Below are 18,688 nucleotides of genomic sequence, written 5' to 3' on the forward strand. Positions count from 1 at the left end.
AATATATTATGCTGACGCCTTTGCTTCCACTATAAGCAAGTGGTTAATATTGGCTTGTCAATCTAATCCTTCAAAGGAGCAGTTGATGCCTGTCTTAAATCAGTAATTATATTTAACTAGGGATCACATCAGTGCTTATGAGAATTCCATCCCCAACATTCCGTCTCTGATGTGTGGATTTTCAATTTCGCAGAAACAATCAAGACATTACGCACAAAACAGAGCACTAATGCCGCGGAAATGGGACTCATTAGCTAGCCTTAAACTGTTGATGTGTATTATTGAATGTGGCCCTGGGTGGATAGAAGGAAGCTGGGTTTGTTTCTGGAAAGAAAAAAAAATTGTCTTTGTACTTCCTTCTACTACCGTAATGGGATTTGCAGGCCCGTTATGTGTCTTCTTTTTTCCAATGGATATTACAAGAGCTCTGGCAAAATAGAAGCTGGAAATTGCTTTACAATACGGCGATGGATTGTCCGGTCCATTTGGTTTTTTGGCTTATGGAAAATAACAGATGAGTCAAATCCCAGATCCCTTCAGCTTGTTCGGAGCTCCCTGTTTCATTAAAAACAATTTACTAAACTTGACTTTTTCCACGTCAATGGCTCTCCGGTGCTTGTAGCAAGCACTCTCTTTCACAGCTTGTATTGGGGGACAATGAGACCGTGTGGGTCTGAGATATTTTCACTGTAAGTCAAGTGAACTAATTGTGAGCTGGGGAAACTAGAAAAATAAAATGTTCTTTCTTTATGGATTAAAGTGACACTAAACTCAGGAGTTAAATCTTTAAAATACATTCAGATAACTTAACTATAAACAAAAATGTATCTTATTTGTGTTTCACTCGGCTGCAGATCCTCCAATCATCCCTGACACTGTCCTTCCTTCTGGAGGGTGGCTACTTTTGTTCCCCATGGTCCCTGTGTGTGTTGTAAAGTAGTCACCGCTCCAAGCTCACTCCTGTGATGGACTACAATTTCATGTTTAGGTATCTCATTTGTATTGAGATTGTAGTTCATCAAAGAAGCAAGTTGGCAGCGGTGACTACTTTACAACACACACAGAGAGACCATGGGGAACAAAAGTAGCCACCCTCCAGAAGGAAGGACAGTGTAGGTACGGTCCGAACAAAATAGTGCTTGCAGAAGTTTGTGCGGAGCGGACCGCAGGCATTGATGTGCCTTGCGTTCCCGTGCCACCGATCGCATTGCGGCCGTTGGGCGTGGCTACGGTGCCCTTCACTTCAATGGACCGCCATGCCCCCCAATGCCCCACAACATAGTGAGCCGGCCGCAATACGATGCAGCGCGTTCCGGCCAGAATCGGGCCGCTACGCTCTATGTCTGGTGTGAACGAGGCCTGAATGCAGAGAAAAGGATTTTACGATGAGTTAAAAAAAAAAATCTATTTTTTGCAAACAATTGTGGCCCAGTACAACCAGGTGCTGGTCATGTAATTTAAAAAGCAAAACCTGAAGAAGAGGAGATCTGCTGATTGGGCACCTCTGCCTAAACCGCAGTGTCATTGGCAGAGATCACATGACTAATGTCCTGGCATTTGGTGCATGTCCTGTTTGTACTGTACTTAGTGCCACTTATATTTAGGCTCCTTGTCCTCATGGACCCAGGGGAGCTGCACTCTCTGCACCCCGTTTATGTATGTAGGTGGGGTTCACTCTTGGGGTGTTGCGTGTGAGTTCCCTTTGGGTTGGCTCTGTGTAACCCCATGTATGCAACACGACACCAGGCACCCTCACACTCAGGGGCCTCGGCTCTGGCCTCGTGCAAATAACTCCCACACGTGTAGTACTGTGCACACAGGGCTCTCACGGCTTCCACCGCCTATGCGGTCTTCAGCGCTCCCTCCCCCTTAGGAAGAGAGGCCAACATGAAGGGCACCCTATGTCGGGCATAGCCCCTTTGCACACATACCCTCCTCCGGATTGTTACAGCCACGATACAGTCCCACATCACACTCCGGTAGAACCTCACCTTCTCAGAGGTTGGAGGGAGAAGAACCAGTCCACACAGATAGTCTTTTCTTGATTTCACTTGAAAGGATGAACATGACATAAAGTATATGGTTCAGCCACCCCCGAGTGGGATGACGGCACATCACTTGTTACTTGCTTGTGATACATTTTAGAGAGACAGAAGATCAGCCCAGGTGCAGCCCAGAGTCCACGACTTGCTTTGGCCAGAGGCCCACTTGCAAATATCGTCAGTCTTACAGCACTTCCATATTCACCGGAATCCCATCCTTGTCGGTCTTAGCTCAATGGTTTCCCCCTCCAGGGGAAACGGGGGAATCTCTGTAGTTCTACATAGTCCTAGGCCTGGTCCTGTCCTTCCCATGGACCAGCCTCGAAATTAGAATCAGTCTCTCTCCAGAGACTCTGTATACAGTCTAGACTTCTCCTCCCCAACTCCCCTCCTACTCTCGGGCGCCCCCCTATAAATCAGCTCTCTTGGGACACAGAGTCTCCCCAGGCCAGAGCTACACACCTATCTCCAGGGCCCCATGGGGGAATCTAGTGGCCATTGGCCATACTGCACCTATCTTACATGTAGGCCCTAGTTAGAAGCATAATGTCAATGTATCCAAACTAGAAACAAATATTGATAGCGCACTCCGCAAATAATATATCAGAATAAATCCAATTGTCACATTGACTAGAACAAAGAAAACAAAAAATTCCCATCTGGAGCCGCAGGAACTTTTCACTCAACAAATCGATGAATTGGTCAGTTCTCATCTTGCCTTGTGCCACTTATACCCGCCATTAATGTACGGATCAATATCGTGCCAGCAGAGGCGATTGTTCAGAGGTTGTACAGAACAAGCGGGGCTTTGTTGGTTTCCCTGACCCTAAATAAAAGGATTTGCATTGCTTTGTTGATGCTTCCTGGCATCTGGAAAAAAGTGCAGTTTAAGAGAAAGCTCTATTGTCTCCGCGAAGCTTTAATGGATTGGAAGTTTTCATAACTGCTTAAGGGACCATTTTTCACATCTGTGGACAATAAAGGAACTAGTTAAACTTGCTGACTGGGGTGTATACACCCCCTTCCTGTCCCGGCCATTTTTCAATATTCAGAGCTGCGGTACTTTGACTGACATTTATTCCGTCATGCAACGATGTACTGGAATGAATTTTGTACAATTTTTTGGGGACAGATAGAGCTTTCTTTTGGTGGTATTTAATCACTACTGGGGGGTTTTATTTTTTTTACTATATTAAGGAAAAATGACTGAAAATTTTTGGAAAAAAGTTTTCTTTTACATTATGTTAGGAAACAGTTATTATTACCCAATTTTTTGGTAAAATATAAAAGACGGGGTCACGTCGGGTAAATAGACACCAAACATGACAAGCTTTAAAATCACAAAAAATTCCCATACCCAAAATTGACCATAGGTGACGCTTTAAAGCTTTTACCGCTCAGCAGTTTAGTGTTATCAGTGATTAATAAAATGATTGCTCTCACTGCGACGTTCGCGAAGATATGTAACATGTGCGGCGTAATGGGCACAATTGTCGTCTTCACACGTATGCACACCCGACGCATGTTTGCATGTGTGTGGACTTTTTTTTTTAAATTCTTTTTCATGTGTAATTTTTTTTTAAATTTGCAACTTTAATTTTTTTTCCCCACTTAACTTTATTGCTATTATATAAGGGGCAAAGAAGGATGTGACAGGTCCACTTTATGGATCATCAGGGGTCTCCAAGAACTCTGTCACCCCCCCCCCAAGGAGCTGATGAAACAGAGATCTGCTTCATCAGCTTCTCTCCAGCTTCTGAAGCTGGAGAGTGACAGCAGAATGCGGAAGTGATGTAATGTACATCACTTCCGCATTCTGACAGCGGAGAGGGGACCGGAGGGAGATCGTGTACTGATCTCCCTCTAACCCCCTGTCACAGAGCCACCAGGCTGGTCCCGGGCTCGCACCGGGCACAGCAGAGCTCGGGACAAGCGGGATGGTGGGCAGCAGAGCGGTGGGACGCACAGAACGGCACATTATACAAGCGATCCGCCGGCTCTGTAGCTGGTGGATCGCTTGTATGTAAATTCTGGCAGTTTCCTGCTCGCGTGTGGCGCGCATGAGTGGGCGTTGCTGACAGGACGTTTTTAAACGGCCGGTCAGAACCAGGAAGCTCCCAGCCGTCCGTTTTCACACAACGGCCATCCGGGAGGCAGTTAAATGGCATATTACATTGTGAGGTCCTGGCTTTCACTGGCTGAACCCCCAGCAGATAAATAAGACACAAATGAATGCTGCTATGTACTGTATTTTTCGCTCCATAACAAAAGTCGGGGGGAAATGTGCGTGCGTCTTATGGAGCGAATCCCTAGTTTTTTGTACATTTAGCCCTGCTAAAGCAGAGCTAAACGTGCAGTGGAAGATGCTGCTCGTTTAATACAAGTGATCTATTAAGATCACTTGTATTAAAACCGAGCGGCACCAGCGACACCGCACCCCCCTCGCAGTGGTTTTCGGGTCCCCCACTCCCCACAGTACTTCGTCTGCTCTGTGTGATCACTGAGAACGTGGCGCTGTAATCACAGTGCCACCTGTCTCAGCAGTCACTTACTGCAGCTTCTGTCACAGAAACTGCCTGCGTCCTATGTACCGGTGCGACTTATGAAGCGCAAAATACGGTATTTATTAGATTTTTTTTTTATGCAGCATATGTAGGTACCCGAATTTAACTTGGTATAAGCCTCTTGCAATCCCCTATACAGCAGCACTCTGACTGGGGGAAGGAAGGGCAGGACTGGGTGCACATAATATGACAAGAAACTTGCTGATAGGAGGAGAAGGCAGATTAAGCAGAGCCAGGGTTTTCCCTATAATGCCGTTGCCTTAGGCGACATCTCATTGGCAGGTAGCCGGGTATTAGGGGGGGCGGCAAGGGGGCACCCACAGCATCCCATGTTGTTAAGAGCATCTTTTAGCAACCTGTGACTCTCTATCTGGCATCCCGCCCAGCTATTGACATCACCGGTTGCCTAGAGCTCAGCGGGACACTCTGACTTGCATCCCGCCAGAGCCACTGACACCATGGTCCTGCGTTTGCTGCCACCTTACCACTGTTTCAAGCTCGCTCACGTAAAAGACTACAATCTCACTTTTAGTTTACTAATTTGTATTTCGATTGTAGTCCATCACAGGAGCAAACTTGGGAGCTTTGAGACTCACAGAGCATACACAGGGACTTTCGGGATCAAAAGTAGCTACCCCATAGAAGGAAGCACAGTATCAGCACTACTGTCACTGCTAGAGCCCAGGGTTGAAGCCAAGGTACAGGTTGAAGCATCCTCTCATGAGACCAGAATTGTACAGTGAAGAATTTTGAGAACTGCAAAAAGTGGCTGGAAAAATTCAGCAGAAGGGGAGTTTCCCTTTAAGGACTTCAGATGGTCACACGCGCCGTGATGTTGTTTATCAATCAAAAGGCTGCAGCTTAATTCACTGATGCATCACTGAAAACAATCCCACTAAGGTTACATTGACGGTCACACCGGATGTGCGCTGAATGGTGATTGGCGGTTTTGTAAATGATCGGCTGGAATGAAGCACTTCCGGTGGCCCTCGGCTCTTCAGCTCAATTTCTCCATCCTACAAAGTTTTTATGGGACCAGATTTTCCTTTTCTTTTTATTTAATTTTATGAAATTTTTATGATGTTTTACAGTATTACGATTCTTTGCCAGATATGTCATGACTCTTTCAAGCAGAGAGCGGGAAAAGACATATAGGTGGTGATCCCCATCCACTGGCGGAACTACCAGGGTCGCAATTGCGACCGGGCCCTGGTAGTTCCGCCACTGAATTCGGTCCGGCGCCAGCAATGACCGCGTCCCCTCCGTCCTCCCCCCCCCCTCTCCCATTGCAGGTGGACTCGGCCGCCGGAAGCTCGTCTTCAAACAGCGTTGGGCACAAGCCAGAGGCGGAAGTACCGTCGGTGCGGGACCGAGCCAGCGCGCAAGGAGAGGAGAAGGAGGGGGGCCCGCTAGTACCAGTGGCATGACAGGGGAACGAATGTTGGGGGCGCAGGGGCGCCATCCGCTTGGCCGCCCTGCAAGTGAGGCAGAGAGCCACACACTGGGTCTAATTGTACCACAGGCAGCACTGGGGCCTCGGCCGGGAGCTTCCTGAATACACACCCCTGCTGCATGGTGTTCCAGCCTGGAGGACAGTTAGATAAGGTAAGTGATTTAATCTCTGTGCCTGTATGTTCTGTGAGTTTGTATAGCTGATGGAACTAATCTGCATTTCTGTATACATTATTACTGGGAGTTGTAGTCCTCTATAGCTGGTGCCATTCTGCATTGCAGCAGTGCAGAATGGCATCAGCTATAGAGGACTACAAGTCCCAGCAATGCATTATAGGGGGGGGGGGTATTCTGCATAGCCGACTTTTATTATAATGCATTGCTGGGACTTGTAGTCCTGCATAGCTGGTGATATTCTGCATTGCTGTATGAAGATTACACAGCAATGCAGAATAGCTCCAACTGTGTAGGACTACAAGTCCCAGCAATGCATTATATTTTTAAGTAGGGATACACCACTGCCAATACTGGGCATTTTCACGAGTACTCATACTTGTGAAAATGCCCCGATACTAAACGCAGATACCGTTATTCTGTCGAGAACGCCGACGTAGTCTAATTTGCCGACCTCAGCATCTGCGCTTGCGCATAGACCAATATTATCGAGGAAACTGGCATTTATTCACAAAGTATTTCATTAAAATCGTTAATTGTGACCGTTAATAATATTCCATCCTTCATTTACTGCCATGGAAGGTATATTATTAATGGTCCCAATTAACCATTATAAACGAATACTTTGTAAATAAATACCGGTTTCCTTGTTAATCCCGTCTGTGTCGTAAGCGCAGATACTGGGTCAGCGTTCTTGACAGAACACCACACTAACATTTTAAACAAGCGGCTGCCTGAGGTCCCGCGCTTGCTGGGGACCTCGGCAGCCTTCCTGTTAACCATGTGGTGCCATTGCGGTTGGGGGGGAGGGAGGGGCCCTTCATGGTTTCTTGCACCGGGGCCCTGAAGGTTCTAGTTACGCCACTGTCCCCATCATTTGATTAGACTGGGGGTATTCAACCTTGGCACTCCAGTTGTTGTGAGACTACAAGTCCCAAGGATAAAATTCAAAATATTAACAAACACTTACAAAGCCATCCACAACTCTGCCCCCGGATATATCTTAGACCAGGGGTGCCCACAATTTTTCATCTGGAGATCTAGTTTTCAAATGACAAGCTCAATGAGATCTACCAATGAAAAAACACCTGCATTCAGGGAAGGGGGGGGCATGGCGGTGCATTGAAGTCAATGGCACCGCAGCCACGCCCCTCACCCGCAGTGCGATCGCCTGCACCCGGAACGCAAGCACTATTTTTGCAGATTGCACTGGACCGGAATGCACTGTGGGCGGTTGGCATGTCTGCAGTGCCATTGACTTCAATACAACCCCACGCCCCCTCCTGCCCCTGAACGCAGGCAGTCGGCTGGCTTGCATTCCAGTTCTTTGTAGAGGCGCCGGCTTCGTGTCCTCCCATTGTGCTTGTGTGGCCGAATGTGACCGACGTTGCACACGGGGAGAGGTGTCCTGCCCCTTTCCGTCTGCGCCGTCTAACACATTCAGCCGGCAGCCACATGAGCACCGCGGGAGCATAGCCGTAGCTAGCTTCTTTTGCGCTCGAGGCAAGAAAAAAACCGTGCCCCCCAACAGGCGTGTGACCTCACCCAGCGCCCTGCCTCCAGGATTTCTTTTTTTTTTATTACTATTTTTTAATTATTTCTTATTTTCTATGCAGCGGGGAGACAGAGTCACAGCAGCACTAGTAGATCGCGATCGACCCAATGGGCACCCCTGTCCTAGACCTTGTCTCAAAGTCTCACCCTAACCGTCCCCCCCGCTTTTCCAAAGACCTCCTGCTTTCCACCGCCCTCGTCAACTCCTCCCATGCTCACCACCAGGACTTCTCTAGAGTTTCTCCTATCCTCTGGAACTCTATTCCCCAATCTGTCCATCTATCTCCCACTTTGACTGCCCTTAGGCGATCCCTAAAGACCCTTCAGGGAAGCCTATCCCATCTCAATCTAACCACTCAAACATCACGTTCTCAAACAATTCATCCCCACACAGCTACCTACTCATGAATCACTTGACACCTCCCTTTTAGACTGTAAGCCCTCACGGGCAGGGCCCTCCTTACCATCTTGTCTTGAATTGTATTGCAATGTCTTTCTTATATTGTGAAGCACTGGGCATACTGTTGGCGCTATATAAATCCTGTTTCATAATAATGAGGCATTGCAGGAGTCTGACAACCAGAGGCATGGGGTTGATGGGATTTGTACATACCACTGCCAGAGCAGAGAGGGAGAGAGGTGAGAGCCGACCAGCGCAGAACTGGGGATCACGGCTTAGAGTCCACTTCTCTAGAGTCCAGTGGCGGCGTGCTTTACACCACTGCATCCGACGCTTTGCATTGCACTTGGTGATGTAAGGCTTGGATGCAGCTTCTCGGCCATGGAAACCCATTCCATGAAGCGCTCTACGCAATGTTGTTGTGCCAATCTGAAGGCCACACGAAGTTTGGAGGTCTGTAGCTATTGACTCTGCAGACAGTTGGCGACTTCTTTGCACTGTGCACTTCACCATGCGCTGACCCCGCTCTGTCATTTTACGTGGCCTACCACGAAGTGAAGTTGCTGAGTTGCTGCTGTTCCCAGTTGCTTCCACTTTGTTATAATACCACTAACAGGTGACCGCGGAATATTTAGTAACAAGGAAATGTCACGGATGGGCTTATTGCACAGGCGGCAATCAATCACAATACCACGCTTGTAGTCACTGAGCTCCTGAGAGCGACCCATTCTTTCACAAATGTTTGTAGAAGCGTCTGCATGCCGAGGTGCGTGATTTTATACACCTGTGGCCATGGAGATGATTGGAACACCTGAATCTAATGATTTGGAGGGGTGTCCTAATACTTTTGACAATAGTGTAGATACCAGGCCAAACTGAGCACTTAACCCTTGCAGTGCACTTTAAAGTAGAACCACAGCCTCCTGAATATGTGCCGCAGCTCTGATTTTCTAAATGACCGGTGTTCTTCTTTAAGCCAGGGAATTGCCGCCGCGTGGAAGACATCTTGAAAGATCAGACCATTACACAGATCTACTTGACAGCTGAAAGTGTAATCATTTTCCGCCGGTCTCCCCGGCTCATTTTACAAGAGCGTTTTGAATCGCTGCCACATTATCTAAAAAAAAAAACACGGAAAAAAAGGGATAAAAATGCAAGTGTACTCCTGACATCGTCAGAGATAAATCTTCATCCGGAGAGTATTAACCGCGCGCTTTTACAGTCACCGAGCTAATCAAATCAAATGTCATTGACCGCAAAACTAATTTAGCGCTCCAGTGACGTAGCAGTGATCGACGTACTGTGTGCGGGGAGAGCGGCTGCCATCTTGTAATCATTTGCCTGCAGAGCGTTCATCTTGAAAGCGGCTGGTCTTGCAGGGGGGAGACTAAGAGGAAAGGAAGTGCAGATGCGATAGCAACTAAAGTCGTAATAAAACTTTTTCCAATAATGAATCCGGATCAAACAAATATACATCGCCCAGCAAAGTATTTCTTTACATTTTTGCCCAAACACTTACAGTCATCATGTGTGTGAACAGCTCCAACTCTCTCAGCTCAGCTTCCCTGAACTTTCTGTCCAGTACAAGATCACAAGGGACGGAGCATTCTCCAGTAACCGTCCATCTACTTGCTTGGAGAAGGAGGGAAGGAAGGAGGAGGGGAACAGAGAAATGTCTTGCCTTGCTCTGTTTGTGTGTTTGCGGAGACAAGCATAGCTTACTAGCACAAGGTTGGCTCCATAGGACCCTGCAAGGGAAAGGAGACGCCCTAAAACAGGATATCAGGACCAGTGCTCAGGGGACCAGCTGATTCTTCAGGAAACTAAAACTTTACATCAAGGAAAAGCATCCATTGTAAGTGATTTATTCAGCATTTGAAATCGGTTAAAAAACATTTGACATCACTTTAAGAACTGCAGCACATTTTTGTGAAGTCATAGTTCTACTTAAGGCATCCTTCACATGAGAAAAAGCCGGCACGTACAGCTCCATGCTGCGTGCACGGCCATATCGGGCAGCTCCCGGGAAGGACAGGTGCTGTGTGTGATTAGTACGCAGCCCCTGTCCTTCTGTATGGGAGTACGGGGCTGTACGCTGCCCTACGCTCACCCCAAGTGCAGGTCCGTACGGGTGCGGGTGTCCCGGCTCAGACGCAGACAGGACCCATCCTGTCAGCATATGAGTACGCTCACCCGCACGGACGTGTACTTGAGGTGAGCATAGGGAGGCGTACAGCCGCGTACTCCCATAGAGAAGGACAGGGGCTGCATACTAATCACACGCAGCACCTGTCCTTCCCGGGAGCTGCCCGATACGGCCGTGCACGGAGCTGTACGTGCCGGCTTTTTCTCATGTGAATGAGGCCTTAAAGTGACTGATGCCAAAGCGATTCGGACGAAATTCGGTAGCGGTAGGTCGAACGTTTGTTTCGTTTTCTGTTCTTATTAGTTTCTTATTCGTTTTGTTCGTTCGTGACATTTGAGGCGGAAAAAATATTTTTTTCCTTCTCTAATGTCACTTTGCTCCAACGAATGAAACGAATAAGAAACGAATAAGAACCGAAAACGAACGTTCGAACTACCGCTACCGAATTTCGGAAATGGAAATTCGGATTCGTTTGCATTCGTTATGTCTGGAATTCGGAATTCGGATACATCCGAATGTCCGAATTTCCGAAAATTCGTCCGAATTTCGATTTGGAACGAAACGAATCGCACATGTCTAATAAGAACACCGGTCAGGTTTTGGTTTTTTTCTGTCAGTGTGCCCATTAGGGGGATTAGGGGGATTCACCCTCTCTGTTTGTCCTGGTGAACATTAAAAGTAAAGGAAAATTACAAATTTTTGGTTTGTCACCGGAACCGTAATAAATGGAAAATCTTCCAGTGGGGACACTAGTTGTGGTTATCAGCAATGATTTTCCTCACTTTGGAGGGATTTCATCTCACTTTCTGTTGTGGCTATGGGACAGGAAGTGAAGCGAAATCTCCATAAAGAGTAATTGCAGTTTTTCTGAGAAAAAATCAATCCTCTCTGGGTGATCTGTGTGCATTGCAAGGAATTGAACAAAGTGTGTTGCAGTTTCTTACCTGTTTCTGCTCTGAAGAAAAAGCTGAAGAAAAAGCTGTTTGTTGCAGCCTGTCCTTTCCAGACTGATTCCTGAATGGGAGAGTGTGTGGTTATTATAATGAGCTGCTGGACTTCCTGTGTTGCAATATCCCTTTAGTAGTAATAAACCCTTAGGGAGCATCTCACCAAAAATGAAATTCCTATTGTAAGGGATGCCAGAAATTGTACTTGTATCTTAGTGCAGACTTCTGGGAAAATTAGTTAGCCAATCACAGAAGCAGGAAGTGACATTTCTGGGGGACCTTCATGTACACCAACTGTGTACGGCACACCTTTGGGACTCCATATTGCATTTAATTTTTTGACAGATTTAGAACATTACAGCAGCTACTGTTGGTAAGGTCCTCTTCCCTGCCAGATGGCGCTGTGTGGTGTGGCAGAGCTTTGTAAATCTCAGGACTGGATGGACAGAAATTCAGGTAAAACAGCTTCCTTATAAGAATTTTATCTGTGTATTTAGCTGTTGGCCCGGTGTTCAACGTCAATTTCAGACAAACCAGCAACAATGATGTATAGCAAGCAGAGGCGTAATTAGAAATCATAGGGCCCCATAGCAAAATTTTGTATGGGGCCCGGTTTTTTCTAGTTACGCCCCTTGCAGAACTCACCTGAGATCCCAAACAGCCCACCTGAGAGTGACGCTGCCGAGCCCACCATAGACTCTCTAGGGGGGGCTCTGCAGGGTCTCAGGTGGGCTGGCATATCTCTTACTTATCAGCCCCTATCCGCTCCTCCTCCACGGTCACTGGCAGGCCCCACCTCCTCCTCTGTAAGGCCCTCCCTACTCCTCCATCATAGGGACCTGTCTCCTCCTCAGCTGGCGATGCAGGGCCCAGCCACCTCCTCCACAGCTGCTGGCTGTCACTCAGCAGCAGCCGTGAGGAGGAACGCACCGTTGCACACATCACTTACAGGTTGTCCTCACAGCCGCCAGTGACAGCCAGCAGCCTGAGATGCCATAGCGACCCAGGCGGCCCACACGGTATCAGGGGGAACCCTTTGTTCCTCGTCCTGGCTGGGCCCCCCCTGTGCCCGGGCCCCATAGCGGCCACCTGGGTTGCTATGGTGATAAATCCACCACTGATAGCAAGCATCCAGAATAAATTCCCAATCAGCCATAGCCGGTATAACGTACCCCGGTATACAGCAAGCAACATCTGATTGGGTTTTTACAAGTTTACTGCTCTTCTTGAACTAGTTTCCAAATAAGCAGCATTATCAATTCTTCACACGGAGGAAGGTTCAATTACCGCAGAAGAGCTTGATGATGGGGAAGGTAGCGCTTACCCCACGAGCCAGACCAAAGGCTCCTTTTAAGTAGAAGGCTCAGATGAGCCAATTAACAGAGGGGATAAGAGAGACATCATGTTGTACTATTTTAACAGATCTGATGAGTTCCACTGAATAAAATGTTTAAGTAAAATAACAGTCTATCCCTGTATAGTTGCTGTTGGATAGCTGCCTCATTGATTTACAAGGAGGGAGAGGGAAAGGTCAGATGTGTTCACTGGGAGGTTGTGGACCGAGCGCAGACGTGCTGGGAATGCTGCGCGTTGGCTAATTTCAGAGTCTGGCTTTTGTTTGGGCTTCCCAGCGTTGCGGGGAAAATAGATTAGACTGAAAGAGTCATTTGGCATAACAAATAATATATTGAGTGGGAGATTGCACTCCAAGTGTGTAATACAAGCCACATGGAAACACAGCATGGGAAGGCAGACATGGGTGTGATGCAGCATTAATTTTTAGGGTGCATTCACCCAAAATCGGAAGGTGCTCAAAGGGTCTGTTGACTTGCGATTGTGCCTTCCGATTTCCTTCCGATCCGTTGCATTCCATCATGTTTTTGTCTTTTTTGCCAAGGTTTATATAAAGTAGCATGTTCTGAGTGGACATACTTCACTGTAATGGCTTGTGATGTGTTGCGTTAGCACATGTTTTTGACGCGTTGCACTGAAGAGCATGCTCTACTTTGTTAGTGCAACGTACGGCAACGCAATGCAGCGCTGTGGTGAACTGCCCCCATTCACCCCCATTCATTTTTCTTGTGTTACCATCCTTTAAAAAATTGAGGATAATACAGTGCAACAGATCCAGTATGAATGGAAAGTTCACCGTTTAGACATGGTCAACACATCACATGATCACATGTATCATGGTCAGCATATGGTCGACATGGTAACATCGACAACAAAATTAGCTGACTCAATTATGGCGAGATTTAATTGTTCTGATAAACTCAGGGATGGTTCACATGATAGTGTTGCGCTGAAGGCACGGTACCTGTGAATTTAGCGCATGCTGTCTGTCGTACAACACAATGGACTGCAGGCTAGGTGCACTCGAGCATTGCCTTTCATTCTGAATAGCACTGCAATGCACTTCCTAGCTGCATGTAGTGTGCTGAGGACACACAGTATTGCAATAGCATGCGTTTCAGTGCCATATGTTGGGGAAAAAGGCATGCACTTTTATTCACTGCACATCACCTGCAATACACACTAGGGTGGTGCCATGCAATAGGCCTGCTGAGAGGTGCATTAGAGTTGTATTCAGAATGAATGGCAACGCCTCAGCACACCTAGCGTGTGCTGCATTGCGCTGTGCAATACTGTGCACTAAACACATGGGTGCCTTTAGCGATTCACTATGGTGTAAACCGGCCCATTGGGGTGATTTTCCTTACCTTCCGGTCCAATAGAAAATCCCTCCAAATTGAGGGAAATCCAAGGTGATCCCCAGAACTAGAGCTTGCATTAGTAGATTTCCCATATATTCTTGTTCTGATGACAACCCAAAATCTGGGACTTGCTTTCACTTTGAATGATAACGGTCACCACTACAAATAGAGAGGGTAAATCTCCCTAACGGGGACACTGAAAGCAATTAAACTGGGCAGGTGTTCTAATCCCTCTCCACTCTATCCAAAACGTAAAAATAAACTTTTGGCTTCAGTTGCACTTTAAGGCAAACACAACTCGGCTCTTACTGAATTTACATTGTGGTTTGCCTATAAGCATCCCTTCCAATGGACCAAAGATACCAATTTTCCAGCACTTAAGCAATAATTGTTTTCTAATAGAGAAGAACCATAACAAGATTCAGAAATCTATTCGCCGGTGGCCAGCTCCGCACCTTTTTCCATTTATAATTAAAAAAAAAAAATTATTAATCAACTGCCATAACAAAGGCTATAACATAACAGTCAATAAAGAATAAGTTGTGAATTATATAACATAGAATACAAGCCTTGTCCTGCTACAATTCTGCATTATTCCAAGCAACCACATTGGTGTTGTGAACAGCATAGGCAATAAAGAACCAACATTTCAAATGTAATGAGACATGTTATGGATAAACAATATGGTGGGCCTCTTTCCATTTATAATCTGAATCCACGTTTGCGTTGTCACCTGTACACATCATCACAAGTTCTGCCTTGTGCAATGTCACTTTATTAATCTTTGTCAGACGGGTCAATGCAGACAATAGTTTTAAGTTCGCCGTGTCATCTTAATTCCCACTCCTGTCGGTTATATTTAAAGGCAATGCCTCACCGGAGTTATTTCCATTCTATAATAAACAACCTCTGAAAATCACTCATGTAGACGCTCTATGCATTATGTAAGCGATGGTTAATAAAGCATGAAGGTAGAAAAAGGAGACGAGAATCACATGAAGGTGCAATTTTCTTATAGGCAATTTGTGATTGAAGGGAAAGATGCAGCAACGGCAATTCTTTGTTACGTGACTTATTCAGACAATGCACATTGATTATGAGAGGCAAAAATGGTGGAAATGGTTTTTAAATGAAAAATACCCGCTCCCCCAGCCGGCATTGTGGTTCCTCTTCCCAGCTCGTATATCCTGTAGTCCAGGGCTCAAAATTTCAAGTCCTGAGCTACTAGCCAGGCCTTAAAAGTTACTTGCCACCAGTTGCCTCACCTAACCCCTACCCTGCCCCAGCCTTAAATCCACCAGGTCAGTGGTGTGACGCAGAGTACAGAGATCAGTAACAATGCACAGTACAGAAGTCAGTGGTGCAATGCCGAATACAGAGGCCAGCTGTGTGTGACACACAGTACAGAGATCAGCAGTACAGATGTCACACTGCCAGGAGCATCAAACCTATAATTTGCTCACAGCCAGGGCCTTCCCTACCCACTTGAGGCTGTAGAGCTGTGGGGAGGATTGGGTGCTGTTGATTGTGTTTCTTGCTTGGGGGGGGCAGATGTGGTGGGGTAGGTGGCTGTGTTAGAGCTGTGCTGTCAGTGGCTCTCTGTCCTGAGAAAGACTTGCTGGAACTTACTTCTCGACCTACCTCCATGTGCAGTGATTCATACTAAACATTATAAATAATTTTCCTGGAACAATAGAGCAAATTCCTACCTTCACCTGAATGCTGACCTTCTCTTCTTCCTGGACCAGTGCCCTTTATGTGTGTATAGCAGACTGAAGCCACAGTAATTGTACTTACAGAGAAGCGCAGAGAACCATCATTACTTTGGCGTAAATTTTTTCATCATGTGGTGCCCTATAACAATTAGAGAAAGAAGCAGTATGACCATGTCACACGGATGTATCCATTGGTTAATGCTTACATACAAGACATGTTGTAAAGATCTACGCCTACAGTACAATAGCAGATTGTGAAATGCTCTAACCTTGAAAGCCTTAACTTTTCCTTCTAACTTTTCAATTAAAGAAGGAATCCGGTAAAATGTGGACTATGTTTCAATCAATGTTGACCTATACCTATAATGTGCACCTATACATATTTCTAATACAATGTGAGAGCTGAAGAATAGGCATAAGCAGCTATCAGCTGGTACCATTGGCTTCCTGCTACAGATCTCCTCCGGAGCTCTCAGACCTGATAACTTGCAGTGTGCACATGTCAACCTATGTGACGATCGGTGCTAAGGCATTTACCCACCACAGAACATCTCCACTGGGGGCACCCATTGAATGGTTGCGAAGGCCCAATATTGCATTGTGGGATGAGGGGGGAATTTGACTCCACACTGACTTTCAGCAAAACGAGAAGACAAGAAAAAAAAGACACTATATAGCATAAGGGACACTGCTAGTTGGTTCCAACATATGGTTCCATGTAGCAATTAGAGAAAGAGGCCAGGTCTGAAGACTGTATGCATTGGGTCATGCTTAATTACAAGGCATGTTCTAAAGACTTACGTACATACTCTTACAGCACAATAAGAGAACACATAAACTTTTGTGATGGTCGGTGCTAAGGCAGTTACCCACCACAGTATGCATCCCAATTAAGGCACCCGTTGATTGGTTGCTAAGACCCAATATTGCATTGTGGGAGAAAGTGGGTATTTGACAAAAAAATCTAAATTGGACTCAAAATCAGGCAACTATAGCATGAGGGATACTACTAGCTGGTTACAATGCTGCAAGAAGACCCCCGCAGGGCCACCAAAACCCAAAATATTGTACAGGTCGGTATTGACTTTTGGCAACAGCTTGCCAGCAGATTTTATTTCTTTATAACATTTCTAAAGCCAAAACTGTAGTTGTTTCTTTAGGATAGAGTGTGGATCAGTTAGTTTGCTTTCTGTATCCTATTAATGATATTTCCTTGTATGTCCTGTTCTGGGGAAGCAAATTAAAGTGAGAGGAAATGTCCACTTAAATAGCTGTCCCCTTCTATTCCTTCTGACAGTGTAGAACTATAGAGGGTGAATCTCGCCAGTGAAGGACACAGGCAGCAAAAAAAACCCTGACTGATGATCTATCCCTTCACCACCCTATCCCAAAAAAATAAATTTTGGCTAGACATACACTTTAAATTTGTTGATTATGAAAACTATGTAATTTCAACCATGCTGCCAACAGCTGCTAACAATGACCATTTTGTTCTTTTTTAGGTATGATACAATTATCAACCAGTGGGAGACGGTAGCGGCTCTTCCGAAACCGGTTCACTCTGCAGCAGCCACTGTGTGCGGAGGGAAGATCTACGTGTTTGGAGGAGTCAATGAAGCGGGCAGGGCGGCAGGGGTCCTGCAGTCCTATGTGCCTCAGACCAATACCTGGAGTTTCATTGAATCACCAATGATCGGTAAGACTGAGAACAAGTACAATGCAGAGCTCCATGATTGGGTGAACGGATGTGACCTGCAGGCTAAATACATTTATTATAGGACATATGTTTATTATCCCTTATATTATATAAGTGTCTATGAAAAACTGTAGAGATGGCCTAAGTCAATATTTATAGCCAAATCTGTTTCACCCTCAAGTGTGGCTGAGGTAAAACTATTCTTGCTTTTATCTAAAACGATTATGCAGATTTAAGGCAACCTTGTCGCAAACATTTTTTTTTATAAAACCCTATGGGACATCTAAACGAAGACAGTATATACCCTCCCTATGACATATGTCACTACTGCATCCTACAGTGACATGAGGTCAGAGGGAGGAACAAGTGTGAGCTGTGAGGGATCCAGTATATTGACACTTCCAGAAATATTGGTTTCCCAGTAGACTTCATGGGACGAAAACTTGGGAAAGGTGATTATTTGCTGCCTTGTTTTAAAAGTAACAAAAAGTTAATAATTTTTTTGTCACAGGGTTACTTTAAAGCACACATATGCCCATCCACAACAGTTTCGCCAATAACTTCCCATCGGAGATGATGCTGGGCTCGGTGCGAACCCAGCTCGCTTGGGTTTCCCAAGCCTGCTCAAAACTCTGACCGTGACAGCCTCCTCCCAACCCAATCAGTGTCAGCAGTTGCTGCGGGGGCATTTCCCACCCCTTTGTGAAATATAGCAGTGTGGTGGGAAATGCTCTGCCCTGCAACTGATTGGGGTGGCGGTCACAGTTTTGAGAGGGCTTGGGCAAACTCAGGCGAACTGGGTTCACACCAAGCTTAGCCTCATCACTACTCCCCATAAGTTATATGTACTTACCTTTTTGTTCAACCCCTGGAGCCAAAGGAAGTACCCAGAATTTCCAGGTATGCAGGAGCATGTACTTTACTCCATGTGATAATATTGGACCAATCAGTGTTGTCACGTGGAAAGCCCCCAGTCATGTATAAGCTATGATTCAAGCAACGTTTACAGTATTTCACTTTTTGCTCCCAGTGACTGGTTCAAGCGGCATGGCAGTGAATGAAAAGAAAATATTTAGGAAGCAGTGAATCTCACATTCGGCAAACATTCACTGCAGCGAATCTTCCTGGTGCATGTGTTTCCAATAATAGTGAGTGATTCACTACCAGGGAATGTTTGGTAAAAGTCACATTTACTGCTTTATAACTATGCTCCTATGTGTCTGCAGGAAATTTACCCTCTTAAATATATATATATATATATTTGCAAAAAGTTAATACCACAAG

The 18,688-nt window shown here is 46.0% G+C and overlaps 1 protein-coding gene across 1 annotated transcript in view; it reads left to right on the top strand.

The window, feature by feature from the left end:
- KLHL29 (kelch like family member 29) overlaps positions 1-18,688 on the top strand; it is a 459,910-nt gene that overhangs the window by 394,648 nt on the left and 46,574 nt on the right. The window contains exon 9 of the mRNA XM_018575346.1: positions 17,211-17,404. Within this exon, the coding sequence (XP_018430848.1) occupies positions 17,211-17,404 (194 nt within the window). The remainder of the gene's footprint in view (positions 1-17,210; positions 17,405-18,688) is intronic.

Source organism: Nanorana parkeri, unplaced genomic scaffold, assembly GCF_000935625.1.
Source record: "Nanorana parkeri isolate BGI_ZX_2015 unplaced genomic scaffold, ASM93562v1 scaffold53, whole genome shotgun sequence".
Taxonomy (NCBI): Eukaryota; Metazoa; Chordata; class Amphibia; order Anura; family Dicroglossidae; genus Nanorana; species Nanorana parkeri.